The sequence below is a fragment of the Chiloscyllium punctatum genome, chromosome 8 (genome assembly GCF_047496795.1).
Source record: "Chiloscyllium punctatum isolate Juve2018m chromosome 8, sChiPun1.3, whole genome shotgun sequence".
NCBI lineage: Eukaryota > Metazoa > Chordata > Chondrichthyes > Orectolobiformes > Hemiscylliidae > Chiloscyllium > Chiloscyllium punctatum.
The window spans coordinates 45,403,154-45,421,639 of record NC_092746.1 but is presented as its reverse complement, the minus strand read 5'-3'; the positions used below and the strand labels follow the sequence as shown (position 1 = coordinate 45,421,639).

The 18,486-nt window shown below is 41.2% G+C and overlaps 1 protein-coding gene across 2 annotated transcripts in view; it reads right to left on the bottom strand.

The window, feature by feature from the left end:
- Window positions 1–7,364: 7,364 nt before the first annotated feature.
- The window catches only part of pdk4 (pyruvate dehydrogenase kinase, isozyme 4), a 77,629-nt gene continuing 66,507 nt past the window's right edge, over window positions 7,365–18,486 (bottom strand). For both annotated transcript variants that reach the window (XM_072575454.1, XM_072575455.1), the window contains exons 10-11: window positions 11,451–11,564; window positions 7,365–8,726 (exon numbers count right to left, since the gene is read on the bottom strand). In XM_072575454.1, coding sequence (XP_072431555.1) covers window positions 8,583–8,726; window positions 11,451–11,564 — 258 coding nt within the window. In that variant the 3' untranslated portion in view covers window positions 7,365–8,582. The remainder of the gene's footprint in view (window positions 8,727–11,450; window positions 11,565–18,486) is intronic.

The following is an 18,486-nucleotide window of genomic DNA, read 5'->3' as shown; positions in this document are numbered from 1 at the left end:
AACCTGTGTTGATCTCTTTCTAGTCTATTCTCATATCTTAGTCTGTTCCCTTATTTCATTGTATTGTTTTGCTGAATTCTAAAGTCTTCCAATTCTCAGGCTTACTAACCTTTTTAACAATATTATAAGCCTCTTTGTTTTAGCAGTATCTTTAGCTCCACATTTTAGCAAGATGGGGAAGGAATTAATCATAGATGCTAGTGATTGCACGGACTTAAACCACAGGTGAGGGAATTCTTTTGAAAATCCAATTAAAAATAAGACAAAAAAAACCCAATAAAATAAAATACCAATAAATAATGTGATTGTGTGAAATATATCCTATAGATAAAGTAAAAAAATAAAATGTGCACCTGTCAATGATGATTTTAAGAAACATTGCTTCCAGGTCAGAGCCGATGACAATCTTGAATGCCAAGCATTTAAGGGAGTTCAGCAGGTTCCATACATTTCATATGATTTAATTTTACATGAACTGATTTCTGGGCTTGATGTTCGATGTGCCAGGATGTATAATTCATAACATCTATGCCATATACAGATGGCAATCCATTTTTATTTATTTATTCATTTGTGGGATGTGGGCATCGCTGTCTGGCCAGCATTTATTGTCCATCCCAAGTTGCCTTTGAGAAGGTGATGGTGAGGTGCCTTCTTGAACCATTACAGTCCACCTGCTGTGAGTTAAATGCTCTTAGGGAGGGAATTCCAGGATTTGGACCAAGCGACAATGAAGATATGGTCATATATTTTTTAGTCAGGCTGGACAGGAACTTGAAGGTGGTGGTGTTCCTTTATATCTGCTGCCCTTGTCCTTCTAGATGGAAATGATTTAGAAAGTGCTGTCTGAGGATCTTTGGTGAATTTCTGCAGTGCATCTTGTAGATAGTACACACTGCTGCTGCTATCAACAGTGGAGGGGGTGGATCCTTGTGGATACTGTGCCAATCAAACAGGCTGCTTTGTCCTGGATGGTATCAAACTTCTTGAATGTTGTTGGGGCTGCACTCAGCCAGGCAAGTGGGGAGTATTCCATTACACTCCTGACTTGTGCTTTATAGATGGGGACTGGCTTTGGGGAGTCAGGAGGTGAGATACTTGCCACAATATTCCTAACCTCCGATCTGCTCTTATAGCCACTGCATTTATGTGACAAGTCCAGTTGAGTTTTTTCATCAATGATAACTCCCAAGATGTTGATAGTGGGGGATTCAGTGCTGATAATACCATTGAATGTCAAGGGGTGGTAGTTTGATTGTCTCTTGGTGGGAATGGTCATAGCTTGGCATTTGTGTGGCATGAATATCACTTGCCACGTTTCAGCCCATGCCTGCATATTTCCCATATCTTGTTGCATTTGGACATGGACTGCTTCAGTATCAGAGGAGTCACGCATGGTGCTGAACATTGTGCAATCATTGCCGAACATTCCCACTTCTGACCTTTTGATGATGGGAAAGTCATTGATGAAGCAGCTGAAGATAGTTGGGACTAAGACACTACCCTGAGGAACTCCTGCAGCGATGTCCAGGAGCTGAGATGACTGACCTCGAACAACCACGACTATCTTCCCAGCTCTGATGAAGAGCATCTGGACTTGAAATGTTAGAGTGCTCTCTCTCCATGGATGCTGTCTGATCTGTTGTGATCTCCATCATTTGTTGTCTTCAGTACAGATCCCAACTTCTGCAGTAATTTGTTCCATCAACCTCCTATGTGTCAGGTATGACTATAACAACTGGAAATTTTACCCCTGTTATCCATTGATTCCAGTTTTGCTCGGGCTCCTTGATGCCACATTCAGTCAAATGCTACCTTGATGTCAAAGGCTGTCACTCTCACCTCACCTCTGGAACTCAGTTCTTTTGTCCATATTTTAACCAAGGCTGTATTGAGATCAGGTGCTGAGTGATTCTGGTGGAACCCAAACTGAGCATTACTGAGCAGGTTATTGCTGAGCAGGGGCTGCTTGATAGCACTGTTGAGACACCTTCCATCACTTTACTGATGATCAACAGTAGACTGACAGGGTGGTAATTAGCTGGCTTGGATTTGTCCTGCTTTTGATGTACAGGACATACTTGGGCACATTTTCACATTGTTGGGTACATGTCAGTGTTGTATCTGTACTGGAACAGCTTGGCTAGGGGAGCAGTAAGTTCTGGGACACAAGTGTTCAGTACTGTCACCGGAATGTTGTCAGGGCCCATAGCCTTTGCAGTATCCAGTTCTTCCAGCCAGTTCTTGATATCTGCTTCAGGAATGCCTGGTCCTGGTCCTGGCATGTCCTCCTGCATTCTTCATTGAATCAGGCTTGATCCCCTGGCTTGATGGTAATGGTTGAGTATGGGATATGCGGGGCTGTGAGATTACAGATTGTGCTGGAGTACAATTCTGCTGCTGTTGATGGCCCACAGAGCCACTTGGATGTCCAGTCTTGAGTTTGTGGATCTGTTCAAACTCTGTCCCATTTAGTACATTGATAGTGCCACACATGATGGAGGTTATTCTCAATGTGAAGGCAAGACTGTGTCTCAACAAGGACTGTGCAGTGGTCACTCTTACTGATACTGTCATGGACAGATGCATCGGCAGCCAGCAGATTGGTGAGGATGAGGTCAAGTATGTTTCTCCCTTGTGTTGGCTCCCTCCCCACCTACTGCAGACTCAGTCGAGCAATTATGTCTTTTGGGACCTGACCAGCTCAATCAGTAGTACTGCCACAGAACCACTCTTGGTAATGGACATTGAAAACCCCAACCAAAGTATGTTTTGTCCCCTTGCCAGCCTCAGTGCTTCCTCCAAGTGTTGTTCAACATGGAGGAGTACTGATTCATCAGCTGAGGAGGACGGTGCATGATAATCAGCCGGAGGTTTCCTAATCCATATTTAATCTGAAGCCATAAGACTTCATGAGGACTCCCAGAGCAACTCCTTCCTGACTATATACCACTGTGCCACCACCTCTGCTGAATCTATCCTACCGGCGACACAGGACATATCCAATGAGGGTGATGGTGATGTCAATGACATTTTCTATAACGTATGATTCTGTATTCTTGAATGTTGCTTGACTAGTCTGTGATACAGTTCCCCCAATTTTGCACTAGCCCCCAGATGTTAGTGAGGAGGACTTTGCAGGATCAAAAGGCCTGTTCCTGCCATTTTCTTTTCCAGCGCCTGGGCCATGGGAGGTGATGGCCTCATGGTATTCTTAACTAGCTTATTAATCTAGAGGCCCAGGTAATGTCCTGGGGACTCAGGTCCTAATCTCACCACCGCAGATGACGGAATTTCAATCCAATTTTAAACATTTGGAATTAAGAATCTACTGATGACCATGAAACTATTGTCCATTGTCAGGAAAAACCCATCTGTTTCACTAATATCCATCAGGAAAGGAAATCTACCATCCTCACCTGGTCTGGTCTACAAGTGACTCCAGACCCACAGCAATGTGATTGACTCTGAACTGCCATTTGAAATGGCCTAGCAAACCATTAACTGGTCCTGAACAGGGTTTATAAAAGGACACTAAGATGTCCCTAAGCATGGATGATAAAACACTTTACTGACCCCAACCTTCTTCTTTGAATCATTTTAATTGCAAGTTTTATGTGCAAATATGAAGCTATTTGGATGCACATACTAATAGCTCCTTTTAAAGAAATTACACTACTAAACAATGCACATAAAATCAGACACAAAGTCATAAAAGATAACTTTGAATTAAAAGGTTGTTTCTAGAAAGCATTTTGGTATATTTATCTGCCAGGGCATTCTATTTGTGGAATAGGAGTAACAATGTTCATCTGGGAAGGGCTGTAGAAACATTTTTATCAGCTCTTCAGCCCAATTTATGTTTTTGCAGATTATAAGTTATTCTGTTAGGACACTTGCCAAGTATCAATTCGAATGGCACAGATCAGTTTCTGGTGACCAGGAATATGAAAGGATGTGCTGGAAAGGTCAAATAAATTACAGCCCGTACTGAAGGCATTAGTACTGATGTGACAATCCATTAGTAACAGCTTTACTGTTAACTTCCTTTACAAATCTTAAACATTAATCCATTTTCTTTTCCTGTAGGTACCTACTTGCTATTTATTTTATTGCATTTAGAACATAGTACATAGAACAGTACAGCACTGAACAGGCCCTTCAGCCCACGATGTTGTGCCGACCACTGATCCTCATGTATGCACCCTCAAATTTCTGTGACCATATGCATGTCCAGTAGTCTCTTAAATGTCCCCAATGACCTTGCTTCCACAACTGCTGCTGGCAACGCATTCCATGCTCTCACAACTCTCTGTGTAAAGAACCCGCCTCTGACATCCCCTCTATACTTTCCTCCAACCAGCTTAAAACTATGACCCCTCGTGTTAGTCATTTCTGCCCTGGGAAATAGTCTCTGGCTATCGACTCTATCTATGCCTTCATTATCTTGTATACCTCAATTAGGTCCCCTCTCCTCCTCCTTTTCTCCAATGAAAAAAGTCCGAGCTCAGTCAACCTCGCTTCATAAGATAAGCCCTCCAGTCCAGGCAGCATCCTGGTAAGCCTCCTCTGAACCCTCTCCAAAGCATCCACATCTTTCCTATAATAGGACGACCAGAACTGGGCGCAGTATTCCAAGTGCGGTCTAACCAAAGTTTTATAGAGCTGCAACAAGATCTCACAGCTCTTAAAACTCAATCCCCATGTTAATGAAAGCCAAAACATCATATGCTTTCTTAACAACCCTGTCCACTTGGGTGGCCAGTTTAAGGGATCTATGTACCTGCACACCAAGATCCCTCTGTTCCTCCACACTGCCAAGAATCCTATCCTTAATCCTGTACTCAGCTTTCAAATTCGACCTTCTAAAATGCATCACCTTGCATTTATCCAGGTTGAACTCCATCTCAGCCCATCTTCGCATCCTGTCAATGTCCCGCTGCAGCCTACAACAGCCCTCTATACTGTCAACGACACCTCCAACCTTTGTGTCGTCTGCAAACTTGGTGACCCATCTTTCAATCCCCTCATCCAAGTCATGAATAAAAATTACAAATAGTACAGGCCCAAGGACAGAGCCCTGTGGAACACCATTCACCACAGACTTCCAGGCAGAATATTTTCCATCTAATACCACTCGCTGTCTTCTGTTGGCCAGCCAATTCTGTATCCAGACAGCTAAGTTCCCCTGTATCCCATTCCTCCTGACCTTCTGAATGAGCCTACCATGGGGAACCTTATCAAATGCCTTGCTGAAGTCCATATACACCACATCCACAGCTCGACCCTCATCAACCTTTCTAGTCACATCCTCAAAGAACTCGATAAGGTTTGTGAGGTGTGACCTGCCCCTCACAAAGCCGTGCTGACTGCATTTAATCAAGCCATGCTCTTCCAGATGGTCATAAATCCTATCCCTCAGAATCCTTTGTGAGTCAAAGATGGTTAAATCACAGCTATGAGAAATTCTTGTCGAATTTGTTGGAATATTACGTGCAATTCTGGTCTCCTTCCTATCGGAAAGATGTTGTGAAGGGTTCAGAAAAGATTTACAAGGATGTTGCCAGGGTTGGAGGATTTGAGCTATAGGGAGAGGCTGAACAGACTGGGGCTGTTTTCCCTGGAGCGTCGGAGGCTGAGGGGTGACCTTATAGAGGTTTACAAAATTATGAGGGGCATGGATAGGGTAAATAGGCAAAGTCTTTTCCCTGGGGTCGGGGAGTCCAGAACTAGAGGGCATAGGTTTATGGTGAGAGGGGAAAGATATGAAAGAGACCTAAGGGGCAACTCTTTCATGCAGAGGGTGGTACACGTATGGAATGAGCTGCCAGAGGAAGTGGTAGAGGCTGGTACAATTGCAACATTTAAAGGCATTTGGATGGGTATATGAATAGGAAGGGTTTGGAGGGATATGGGCTGTGTACTGGCAGGTGGGATTAGACTGGGTTGGGATATCTGGTCAGCATGGACAGGTTGGACTGAAGGGTCTGTTTCCATGCTGTACATCTCTATGACTCTATAATTGATAAAACATAATGAATACAAAACAAATCTCAAAAAGTACAAAATGTGGGAAAAATTGGCATTTTTAATCATTAGAAATGGAAGATTGAAATTAAAAGTTCAAACTTTAACAATAAGGTCGATTCCAATTGATGTCACCCCAAACTAAACTAAATTGGACAATCATTTTTATGTGACAAATAGTCAGGGTCTAGAATGCACTCCAACTTTGTGGTAGAGGGAGGTTTACTTGAGGTTACAAAAGCGAATTATGTTGTTATCTGAAAAAGAGCAGTGAGTGGAATCCTGCAGTCACCAAACGATATGGAAAATGGCTAGCAGATTGGAAAAATTATGCATCAGGAGTAAGGAGATCCCCAAAATTGAAACAAGATTCTCCATAGAGTGGTATTAAGCCAATTAGATGCACTAGTACTTATTCGTATTGTTATTATTATGTCATCTTGCTTCATCAGGGAACTGTATAGTATTCCCCCAACCACTGGATAATTAGACAACAGTTTCCAACATGAAAGTCAGAGTGCCAACCTGGAAACTCCAGCTTGCCATTTGCTCCACTGGCCCTCCATCTTGGACAGCAAGCACCTCAGGACACACTCCATGGACAGTGGCAGTGTGCACTCCCTGTCCTTCCAGTCCCGTATCAGAAAAGTTGGGTGTCAATTTCCCTCCCTCCAACAAGTATGGGGCAATTGATGAGAACATGAAGGGCAACTGTGGACTTGACGAGGTGCATGACAAGCCTTTAAATATGGCGCCAGTTCCAGGAATCCTGGGAAGTCCTGGCAGTGGCTGGTATTTCTGTTTGTGGCGAGTGAGAGAATGCAACAAGCAGGACACCATTGGGGCATAGTGCATCAGTAATTAGGTAAGTTTGGGATATGGTGTGAAAAATCATGCTAGGCTTCATGGAGAAAAACCTTTCATGAAACTTACCAGAAATCAGCTAAGTGTCATTTTTGGCAAGATTCAGCACAATATGGAGGATTATGAGGAGAAGGCAAGAGAATGGCATTCTGCAAAATATTTATTTGGAGAGTTGGCACAGACATGATGGACCACATAGATGCCTCCTGTGCTGTAACAATTCTCAGATTCTGCGATAAACATTTGTAGACAGCCTAAGTATTTGTAGAAAAAGAAATCCAGACAACCCAATACCAGACAACCCCAGATCAGGGGTTGTTTTTGGATTGCATGGCTCCTCTCTTCATAGTAATTTAAATCAATATGATTTAAGTAGGTTAAAGATTGAAATATCATGTGATAAATATTAGTTGTTGCCCAACAGAAAACTAACACTTCAATAGGGTACAAAAGTTTAGATCCACTTACTTGAATATTCAAAAATGAGATTTTTATTTCAGCACTCAAGTAAGTGCTTTTCTCCTGAAGATTATTCATTTTGATTGAACCTCAATTATCACATCTCAATAATTATGCACAGCTATCATAAATTTATTTGACATACAATAATAAAGTATGCAGTCAACTACATTTCAATTTCACAGTAGAGGCTTGATAAGTAGAGTCCAATCATTATTTGCACATAACTTCTCTGTTCCATTACATACAAGATATACTGGCAGATTGACACCTAGTGTTCAGTCTTTCACAGATCATTTAAGAATACAGCTTAGTATAACTTTATAACTATCCACAAGGCACTGCTGGTAACCAGTAATAAGCAGATATATACAAATACATACATATATACTTTGCTTCATGTCAAAAGAGGAGAATGAAAGTAAAAGCCAAATTCAACTGCAGGTAGAAAATGACATAAGCTGATAGTTTCCCTAATTATGCCTTTCATTTAGGCTGCCCTAATGCAAGTCCAAAGGAAAAATGATAAAACTATCTCATCTTCAAGACTCCTTTCATGCCAGAGGTCTCTAATCTACTCTCATTCAAACACACTTTTCTTGTCTCATTCAAAAAAAAGTCATGCCCTAGCCAAGTGTGACAGAGGGCTACGTACAGGAAAGCAAAGTTGACACCACTGAAATGGAAAAAAAATGGATTTATATTGCACTTATCATAACTTGAGAATGTCCCAAAGTGGTTTACAGAAAATGGAGTGATTTTTGAAATGTATTTACTCTGTAGCAAATTTGCATACAGCAAACATATACTGATCAATCCTTATTCTGAAAGAAAGAGAAATATTATCATCTGTAAAATCAATTAGTTCTAGTCCAGGCATTAGTTCAAGCTTGTAACTCCCACAATGGCAAGTTTCCAGTTTAGTCAGGCACACAAAGAAAACACAATATCACCACAGGATTGCATGTCTACATATGTTGGTCTTATTTCTCCCTCCTCGGACTCATTCTGTAAATACAGGATGCATTTCACAAATTGCTGTTTCTATTTGTCTAGAAAGTACTGGTCAATTAATGAACTTAACTGATGATAATTATATGAGGCACATTTCAATGTTTCATACAAGTCAGGACAGTTCATAGCATGCCACCAACATTCATTTCTATACCATGGTAGTTTTATTAGTGTGATTGTGAACATTGCTTGAATCTTCTTCTTCATAATATTTTTCTTCAAATGTGATTATTGAACTTGGCCAGGTTCTTGGGTTCACTGCTGGGAATACACCAATCATCTGCTTCATTCCTACTTTTGTAATGTTTCCAAGCAGACTTATTGAAGACAGGCAACCTTTCCACTGAATCAGTAGATAAAGCCTATTAAAATAATTGTAAAAGTTAAAAAAAAGAAAAACAATAAAGTCCGACTGCCGTTATTGCTGAAAAGACCAGCATTTGTTCCCAGTTTCTGACAGCCCTTGAACCAATGACTATCAAAGCATTTCAGAGGGCAGCTGAGAGTCTACCACACTGTTGTAGGTCTAAAGTGACAAGTCAATCAGATCATGTGACGTGATGGATTTCGTTCTTTAAAAGGAGGAAGGGACAATTGTGAACCAAATGAGTTTTTAAAAGAATTATGATAGTTTCATGGTCACTACTACTCAGCCAAACATCCAATTTCAGACATATTAATTGAATTTAAATTCCATCAGCTGCCATGGTGGGATTTGAACCTCCCTCTCCAGGGCACTAGCCTAGATCTCTAGATTACTCATAACTTTGTCACTAAACCAACAACTATTTCTTTGAAATATAGCATGCATTTGTTAGAAATGGGCAGCTCATTTACACACAGCTGGTTCTCACAAACAGGAATGAGATAATGACTGGATTATTTGAGTAATGTTGGCTGCAGGGAACAAGGGAAGATTCCACTTGTTCGTCTTTAAAATAATTCATGGGGATCCTTACATCTACCTGACTGAGGTGAACAGAGTCTTTATTTAATGTATCAACTGAAAGGAGGTACCCCCCCAACAAGAAATCACTCTCTCAGTACTGCATTGAGGAGGCAGTATGTTTTCTAATCTATAGGATAGGAGTTTCTACAACATTGTTAATTAGTGTAAAATTTAAGGACAGTTTTGTGCTGAAAGATAGTGAGAAATTGGATTGAAAATATTTGAATTCCCATTACAAAAGATCCTTTTTGTCAGCAGAGGATCATAACTTATTATGTTAAAACACCTGCAAAATTTTCAGAACTTCCTGTATTTGCACACTTATCTACAGAAAGGTAAGTCTAGGAAGCATGTCATTAATGACATGATCACTATTAATTACTGCCAATCCCTTTCACCCAGAAAATAAACAATCAAGGGATATGACAATTTTAGATGATTTACAAAATGTTATATTTTAAACATTTTGCCCTTCTGTTTATTTTTCTCTCTTAAAGCCAATCTTTGTTCTTTGTTTCTCTTTCTGTATCTGTTTTGATATTGAATTCATCGACTCTAATACACTGTCCTTCATTCATTTCTGAAGTCTTGCCTGATTGATTGAGATATTGATTGAGTCCAGTTATTCAGTGAAGTTCCAGATGCCTTATTATTCTCACTGCGCTGTTTCAGTTCACACTTCACAGCGCAATTTCAAAACTAACCAAAAGGACTCACACCAAAAAAAATCTGATACAACATATTTACGATTTCCAGTTTCAATTTACTGGACACATGGAAGAGCTGTACATAAACCTGATCAATGAGGGTAAGGCCGTGCATGTTTTCTAAAGGATTTTAGCGAGGGTTTTAACAAGGTCCCTCATGGTAGGCTGGTCCAGAAGATCAAATCACATGGAATCCATGATGAGTGGCAAGTTGGATACAAAATCGGCTTGACCATAGAAGGCAAAGGGCAGATGTGGAGGGGTGTTTTCCTGACTGGAGATCTGTGACCAGTGGTATTCAGTAAAGATTAGCACTGGAACTTCTGTTGTTTGTAATATATTTTAACAACTTGAATGAAAATATCACTGGTCTAATTAGTAAGTTTGCAGATGACAAAAATTGGTGGAGCCGTGGGCAGTGAGGAAGGGTATCAAAGGGTGCAGCTGGAAAGTTGGGTGGAGAAATGGCAGATTGAGTTTAATCCGGACAAGTGTGAGGTGATGCATTTTGGAAGGTCAAATGCAAGATGAAAGTATACAGTAAATGGCAGGACCCTTGGGAGCATTGATACAGGGGGATCTTGGGGTCCAAGTTTAACACAAATGGATAAGGTGGTAAAGGCATTCAACATGTGTGCTATCCTCAGTCGGGGCATTGAGTAAAAAAGTTGGCAAGTCATATGCAACAGCAGAAGACTGTGGTCAAGCCACATTTGGACTATTGGATGCAGTGCTAGTTGCCGCACTATAAGAAGGATATGGAGGCTTTGGGGAGAGTGCAGAAGAGGTTTGCCAGGATTTTTAACAGGATTGAAGTGTATTAGCTATAAGGTGAAGTTGGACAAAATTGGATTGTTTTTGCTACAGCATCAGAAACTCAGGGCAACCTGATAGGAACATACAAAATTATGAGGGGCATGGATAGGATGGATATTCAGGGTGTCTTTCATAGAGTGAAAATGTCAAATACAAGGGGGCACAGGTTGAAGGTGAGAAGGGTAATGTTTAAAGGACATGTGCGAGGTAAGTTTTACACAAAGGGTAGTAGGTGTTTGGAATGTGCTATCAGGGGAGATGATAGAAGCAGGTACAATAGCAAAGTTTAAGACACATTTAGACAGACAAATACATAGGCAGAGAACAGAGGGATGCCGACCACGTGCAGGCACATAGTGTCACGGTTGACACATAGACATGGTGGGCCAAAAAGCCATGTTCCTGTGCTGTACTGTACTGTTCTGTGTTCTAAGCAAGATTAACTTAGCAAATATCATGTTATCTGGCTTCACATACAGCATCTTCCACTTCTTTAATGAACTGTACTCTGCCAAAATTAATTATTTTCTATGTGTTTAAATTTTCTATAAGAAATTTAAAGGGATGGATAAATCTTCCATATTTACACATTCTTCGTATATATTTTGTATTACCTTTAAATAAATAACAGCATCGGTACCATGTCCTTCCATTGAGTACAGGTTAAGGTCTCCTTGAAAATATTTAGCATAGAGGCGTGAAATAGGAAGACCATATCCAAAACCAGCCTGTTGATAAAGTAAAGCTGTTCATTCTTCCAACTTCCAATAAAAACACTTAAAATACAGTATCTTTCTGCAAGCTAGAATACATTTCTATAACATTACAAAAAACAACTTTCAAATTTATTACTAAATACCAACACATTTAGATACGACAATTGCCTGGTGAGTAAAGACTTCTCAGACTCGATTGTGGAAGAACACATTTATTGTCTCAGGTCTCAGGGCAGAATTATCTGCTTCCTGACCTGTGTGTGCAATGAAATATGGGAAAAGAAGGCAAAAAGATCAGAATCTTGATATTGAGAAAAATACTTTTCAATATTTCTCTTAAAGTTTAAATGGCGAGTCCAGAGTCCTGCTGGTGAGCTGCAACTACCTTATTTCCAGACATTTACATCTCATTACAAGCTGAACTTACCTTATTTCCATACAGCTTTCAATTCCCCTCTCATTCCTCAAGAAGCTAAACTGCATAGTTCCCAACATGAAAGTCAATGCGGTTACCTTCTCCAGGCCTTCATCCAACTCTATCTTCATTGTAACATTCTTGTATGCTCCAAGTCTTCCTCCACCCTTTATCCCTGTCAGTTGACATCATTCCCACACCAATTCACCTACCAGTTATAGAGTCATAGAGATGTACAGCATGGAAACAGACCCTTCTGTCTAACCCGTCCATGCTGACCAGATATCCCGACCCAATCTAGTCCCACCTGACAGCACCCAGCCCATATCCCTCCAAACCCTTCCTATTCATATACCTATCCAAATGCCTTTTAAATGTTGCAATTGTACCAGCCTCCACCGCTTCGTCTGGCAGCTCATTCCATACACGTACCACCCTCTGTGAGAAAATGTTGCCCCTTAGGTCTCTTATATCTTTCCCCTCTCACCCTAAACCTATGCCCTCTAGTTCTGGACTCCCCAACCCCAGGGAAAAGACTTTGCCTATTTATCCTATCCATGTCCCGCATGATTTTGTAAAGCTCTATAAGGTCACCCCTCAACCTCCGACGCTCCAGGGAAAACAGCCCCAGCCTGTTCAGCCTCTCCCTTGGTTCAAATCCTCCAACCCTGGCAACTTCCTCATAAACCCTTTCAAGTTTCACAACATATTTCTGATAGGAAGGAGACCAGAATTGCATGCAATATTCCAACAGTGGCCGAACCAATGTCCTGTACAGCCGCAACATGACCTCCCAACTCCTGTACTCAATACTCTGACCAATAAAGGAAAGCATACCAAATGCCTTCTTCACTATCCTATCGACCTGCAACTCCACTTTCAAGGAGCTATGAACCTGCACTCCAAGATGTCTTTGTTCAGCAACACTCTCTAGGACCTTACCATTAAGTGTATAAGTCCTGCTAAGATTTGCTTTCCCAAAATGCAGCACCTCACATTTATCCGAATCAAACTCCATCTGCCATTTCTCAGCCCATTGGCTCATCTGGTCAAGATCGTGTTGTAATCTGAGGTAACCTTCTTCATTGTCCACTACACCTCCAATTTTGGTGTCATCTGCAAACTTACTAACTGTACCTCTTATGCTCACATCCAAATCATTTATGTAAATGACAAAATGTAGAGGGCCCAGCATCGATCCTTGTGACACTCCATTGGTCACAGACCTCCAGTCTAAATAACAACCTTCCACCAACACTCTCTGTCTTCTACCTTTGAGCCAGTTCTGTATGTATTCCGTGAGATCTAACCTTGCTAATCAGTCTCCCATGGGGAACCTTGTCAAACGCCTTACTGAAGTCCATATAGATCACATCTACTGCTCTGCCCTCATCAATCTGCTTTGTTACTTCTTCAAAAAACTCTACTAAGTTTGAGACATGACTATCCCGAATCAGTCCTTGCCTTTCCAAATACATGTACATCCTGTCCTTCAGGATTCCCTCCAACAACTTGCCCACCACTGAGGTCAGGCTTACTGGTCTATAGTTCCCTGGCTTGTCCTTACCAACTTTCTTAAACAGTGCACCACGTTTGCCAACCTCCAGTCTTCCGGCACCTCACCTGTGACTATCAATGATACAAATATCTCAGCAAGAGGCCCAGCAATCACTTCTTTAGCTTCCCACAGATTTCTAGGGTACACCTGATAAGGTCCTGGGGGTTTATCCACTTTTATGCGTTTCAAGACATCCAACACTTACTTGTCTATAATATGGACATTTTGCAAGGTGTCACCATCTATTTCCCTACAGTCTATATCTTTCATATCCTTTTCCACAGTAAATACTGATGCAAAATACTCATTTAGTATCTCCCCCATTTTCTGTGGCTCCACACAAAGGCCACCTTGCTGATCTTTGAGGGGCCCTATTCTCTCCCTAGTTACTCTTTTGTCATTAATGTATTTGTAAAAACCCTGTGGATTCTCCCTAATTCTATTTGCCAAAGCTATCTCATGTCCCCTTTTTGCCCTCCCGATTTCCCTCTTAAGTATACTCCTACTGCCTTTATATTCTTCTAAGGATTCACTCGATCTATCCTGTCTATACCTTACAAATGCTTCCTTTTTTTTCTTAATCAAAACCTCAATTTCTTTAGTCACCCAGCATTTCCTATACCTACCAGCCTTTCCTTTCACCCTAACAGAAATATACTTTCTCTCGATTCTCGTTATCTCATTTCTGAAGGCTTCCCATTTTCCAGCTGTCCTTTTACCTGCGAACATCTGCTCCCAATCAGCTTTTGAAAGTTCTTGCCTAATACCGTCAAAATTAACCTTTCTCCAATTTAGAACTTCAACTTTTAGATCTGGTCTATCCTTTTCCATCACTATTTTAGCTCTAATGGAATTATGGTCGCTGGCCCCAAAGTGCTCCCCCACTGACACCTCAGTCACCTGCCCTGCCTTACTTCCCAAGAGTAGGTCAAGGTTTGCACCTTCTCTAGTAGGTAACATCCACATACTGGATCAGAAAATGTTCTTGTATACACTTAAAAATCCCTCTCCATCTAAACCTTTAACACTATGGTAGTCCCAGTCCATGTTTGGAAATTTAAAATCCCCGACCATAACTACCCTATTATTCTTACAGATAGCTGAGATCTCCTTACAAATTTGTTTCTCAATTTCCCTCTGACTATTCGGGGGTCTATCATACAATCCCAATAAGGTTATCATCCCTTTCTTCTTTCTCAGTTCCACCCAAATAACTTCCCTGGATGTATTTAAGGGAATATCCTCCCGCAGCACAGCTGTAATGTTATCCCTTATCAAAAAGGCCACTCCCCTTCCTCTCTTGCCTCCCTTTCTATTCTTCCTGTAGCATTTGTATCCTGGAACATTGAGCTGCCAGTCCTGCCCATCCCTGAGCCATGTTTCTGTAATTGCTACCGTATCTGAGTCCCATGTTCCTAACCATGCCCCGAGTTCATCTGCCTTCCCCGATAGGTCCCTTGCATTGAAATAAATGCAGTTTGATTTATTACTCCTACCTTGTCCCTGCCTGCTTGACTCTCTTCTGTTCTCAACTGTACCAGTCTCAGATTGATCCCTTTCCTCACTATCTCCCTGGGTCACCCCCCCATGCCCCCCCCCCCCCCACCACCACCACCACTTATGAGTTTAAATCCTCCTGAGCAGCTCTAGCAAATCTCCCTGCCAGTATATTAGGCCCCTTCCAATTTAGGTGCAATCCGTCCTTCTTGTACAGGTCACTTCTACCCCAAAAGAGATTCCAATGATCCAAAAATGTGAATCCTTCTCCCATAAATCAGTTCCTCAGCCATGCATTCATCTGCTCTATCCTCCTATTCCTGCCCTCACTAACTCATAGCACTGGGAGTATTCCAGATATTAGATTAGATTAGATTACTTACAGTGTGGAAACAGGCCCTTCGGCCCAACAAGTCCACACCGCCCCGCCGAAGCGCAACCCACCCATACCCCTTCATCTACCCCTTACCTAAGGCTACGGGCAATTTAGCATGGCCAATTCACCTGACCTGCACATCTTTGGACTATGGGAGGAAACCGGAGCACCCAGAGGAAACCCACGCAGACACGGGGAGAATATGCAAACTCCACACAGTCAGTTGCCTGAGGCGGGAATTGAACCCAGGTCTCTGGCGCTGTGAGGCAGCAGTGCTAACCACTGTGCCACCGTGCCGCCCTATTACTACTCTCAAGGACCTCCTTTTTAAATTCCTGCCTAACTCTCTGCAATCACCTTCAGAATCTCAACCTTTTCCCTTCTTATGTTGTTGGTTCCAATGTGGACAATGACCTCTTGCTGGCCTTCTCCCCCATGAGAACATTCTGCACCCTCTCTGAGACATCCTTGATCTTGGCACCAGGGAAACAACACACCATTCTGATTTTTCGCTGCTGGCCACAGAAATGTCTGTCTGTACCTCGGACTAGAGAATCGCCTAACACAATGATCTCTTGGAACCTGACATACCCCTCATTGAATTCGAGCCAGTCTCAATTCCAGAAACTTGGCTGTTTGTGCTACGCTCCCCTGAGAATCCATCATCCCCACCATTTCCAAAACAGCATACTTGTTTGAAATGGGTATTGCCACAGAACGCACCTGCATTACCTGCCTACCTCTCTTACCCTTCCTAGAGTTAACCCATCTATGTGATTGTATCTGAGACTTCCTCCCCTTCCTATAACTGCCATCCATCACATATTGTTGCTGTTGCAAATTCCTCATTGCTTCTAACTGTTTCTCCAACCGATCCATTCGATATGATAAGATTCGCAACCCACACCATTTATTGCAGATATAATCTGCAGTAACCCTTAAATTCTTTATAAACTCCCACATCTGACAAGAATTACATATCACTCTACTAAAGGTCATTTTTGCTCCTTCACAATCTACAGACCCAGAAAATAACACAGTCTTATTCCTCTACAAAACACTGCCCAGATTAGATTAATAGTTACGACTTATATTTTAAGTTTAATCAAGAGACATACTTCAAAAAACATATAATCAAGAAAGAACCCACTCTACTTACTACTGCAGACTTTCTATAGGCCACTTAAAACAATTAACTTATCTGATTCTGTGCTGTGAACTTCGCCCAAACAGTTTCTCCAAGATCAGTTGTGAATTTCACTGTTGAATTGTTCATGATTTCAGTTTGGAGTTCAGGGATACCTATGACTTGTACTCTCTGTCAGGCTGCTTTGCATGCATGGACACACACAAATCTCATCTCACATAAAATGCATCTTGCCACTTGGCTTATCAGATCCTTGAATTTATAAATAAAGGCATAGAGTGTAAAAGCAAGGAAGTGATGCTACACCTCTACAAATCATTAGTCAGACCACATTTGGAGGTTTGCATTCAGTTCTGGGTATCTTTTTTAAGGAACATTATTAGGCCCTGGAGAGAACGCAGAGGAGATTTATTAGAATGATACGAGCAATGACTGTTTTAGATACAGAAAGGATTATAGAAATTGGTCTTATGCCCCTTGGAGCAAAGAAGGTTAAGAGGTGATCCTATTGAGGTGTTCAAAATTATGAATAATTTTCACAGAGTAAAGAAGGATATTCTGTTTCCACTAGTTGGTGTGTCAGTAACTAGGATTCTCAATTACAAGATGGCCAGCAACACAGCTAGGAGGGAGATGAGCAGAAACTTATTTACTTGGAAAGTTGCTAGGATTTGAATTGCACTACCTGGGAGAGTGCTGGAAGCAGATTCCACAGGAGGCTTCAAAAGAGAGCGAGATGTATGTTTGAAAGTGATTAATTTAAAGGCTTATGGAGATAGGGCAACAAAGTGGGACTAGCTGGATAGCTCTTTCAGGAGCCGGTACAACATGAGTTGATTGCCCTCCTCCTTACTGTAAATTTCTATGATTGTTCTAACTTTGCTTCAAATTTCTGACACTGCGACCCACCTATATCACTTGCTTTTTTTCCTCAGTTGAGCTTCTGCCTTATATTTCTGACAAGTTGAAAATGCCCAACTAATAACTGTCATTGAAAAAGATGGAAAATGTGAGTTGTCTTATAGATAATAAGTGACGAAGTAGAAAGTACACTGACAAGGAAGTTTGAGTACACATGTGCTACGAGTTATGTTAAACTGTAGGGTTATGATTTCTTTTTTTCCCTCAGTACAAAAGCAACATTGTTTAAACAGAAAATGCCTTAAAGACTTGAATGGTCACTGAATGAGAGTTAATAGTTTTAAAAGTATTAAGTGCAAGAAGTATTGAAAAGTTTTCAGTAGCTTATTAGTACTTGAAAATAAAGTGGCATATAATTTTTAAAAATCCTGCTGGAAATAAAGAAAACTATGAGACATAAAAGAACCCACTGACCAAAAATACAAAAATGTTAGCATGGAATTTCTGGCCCACATTGATGATCTCAACTTGATTAAGTTTTAAACTAATTCCATCAAAAATGTCCTGGGTGTTCACAAAGTCTGCTTACAGTAAAACTATCAATAATACTCAGAAAACAACCGCAGCTTACAACTGATAATAAAAAGATGCATTCTTAGATTCACATAGAATGCTGTCATTCAGTTTTTTTTTAGATTCATGCTTAGAGACCTTTACAATCAGAGAAAAGTAATAGGGATTTGAAAACACAAACAAGGAACGATTACCACATATAGACCAGTTCGTCACACTGTGCTGCCAATGGCAGAAAGACTTTGCACCTCAAAGAATTTTTTTGGAATACAGCTACAAACTAAACAGCAAGGAACAGATCAAAGGATAAATCAGCCTCAGAAAAGGTGTAGTGGCTTTTTACAGTTCACCACATTTCAGGAGTATTTCATGACCTGTAAAAAACTGATAAACTGTTTGGCCAGCATGTTAAAACTGCTTCTTGGTTCTGAAGAAAGGTCACTGGACCCAAAAGGATTAACTCTGATTTTTCTCCGCAGATGCTGCCCCAGATCTACTGAGTTTTTC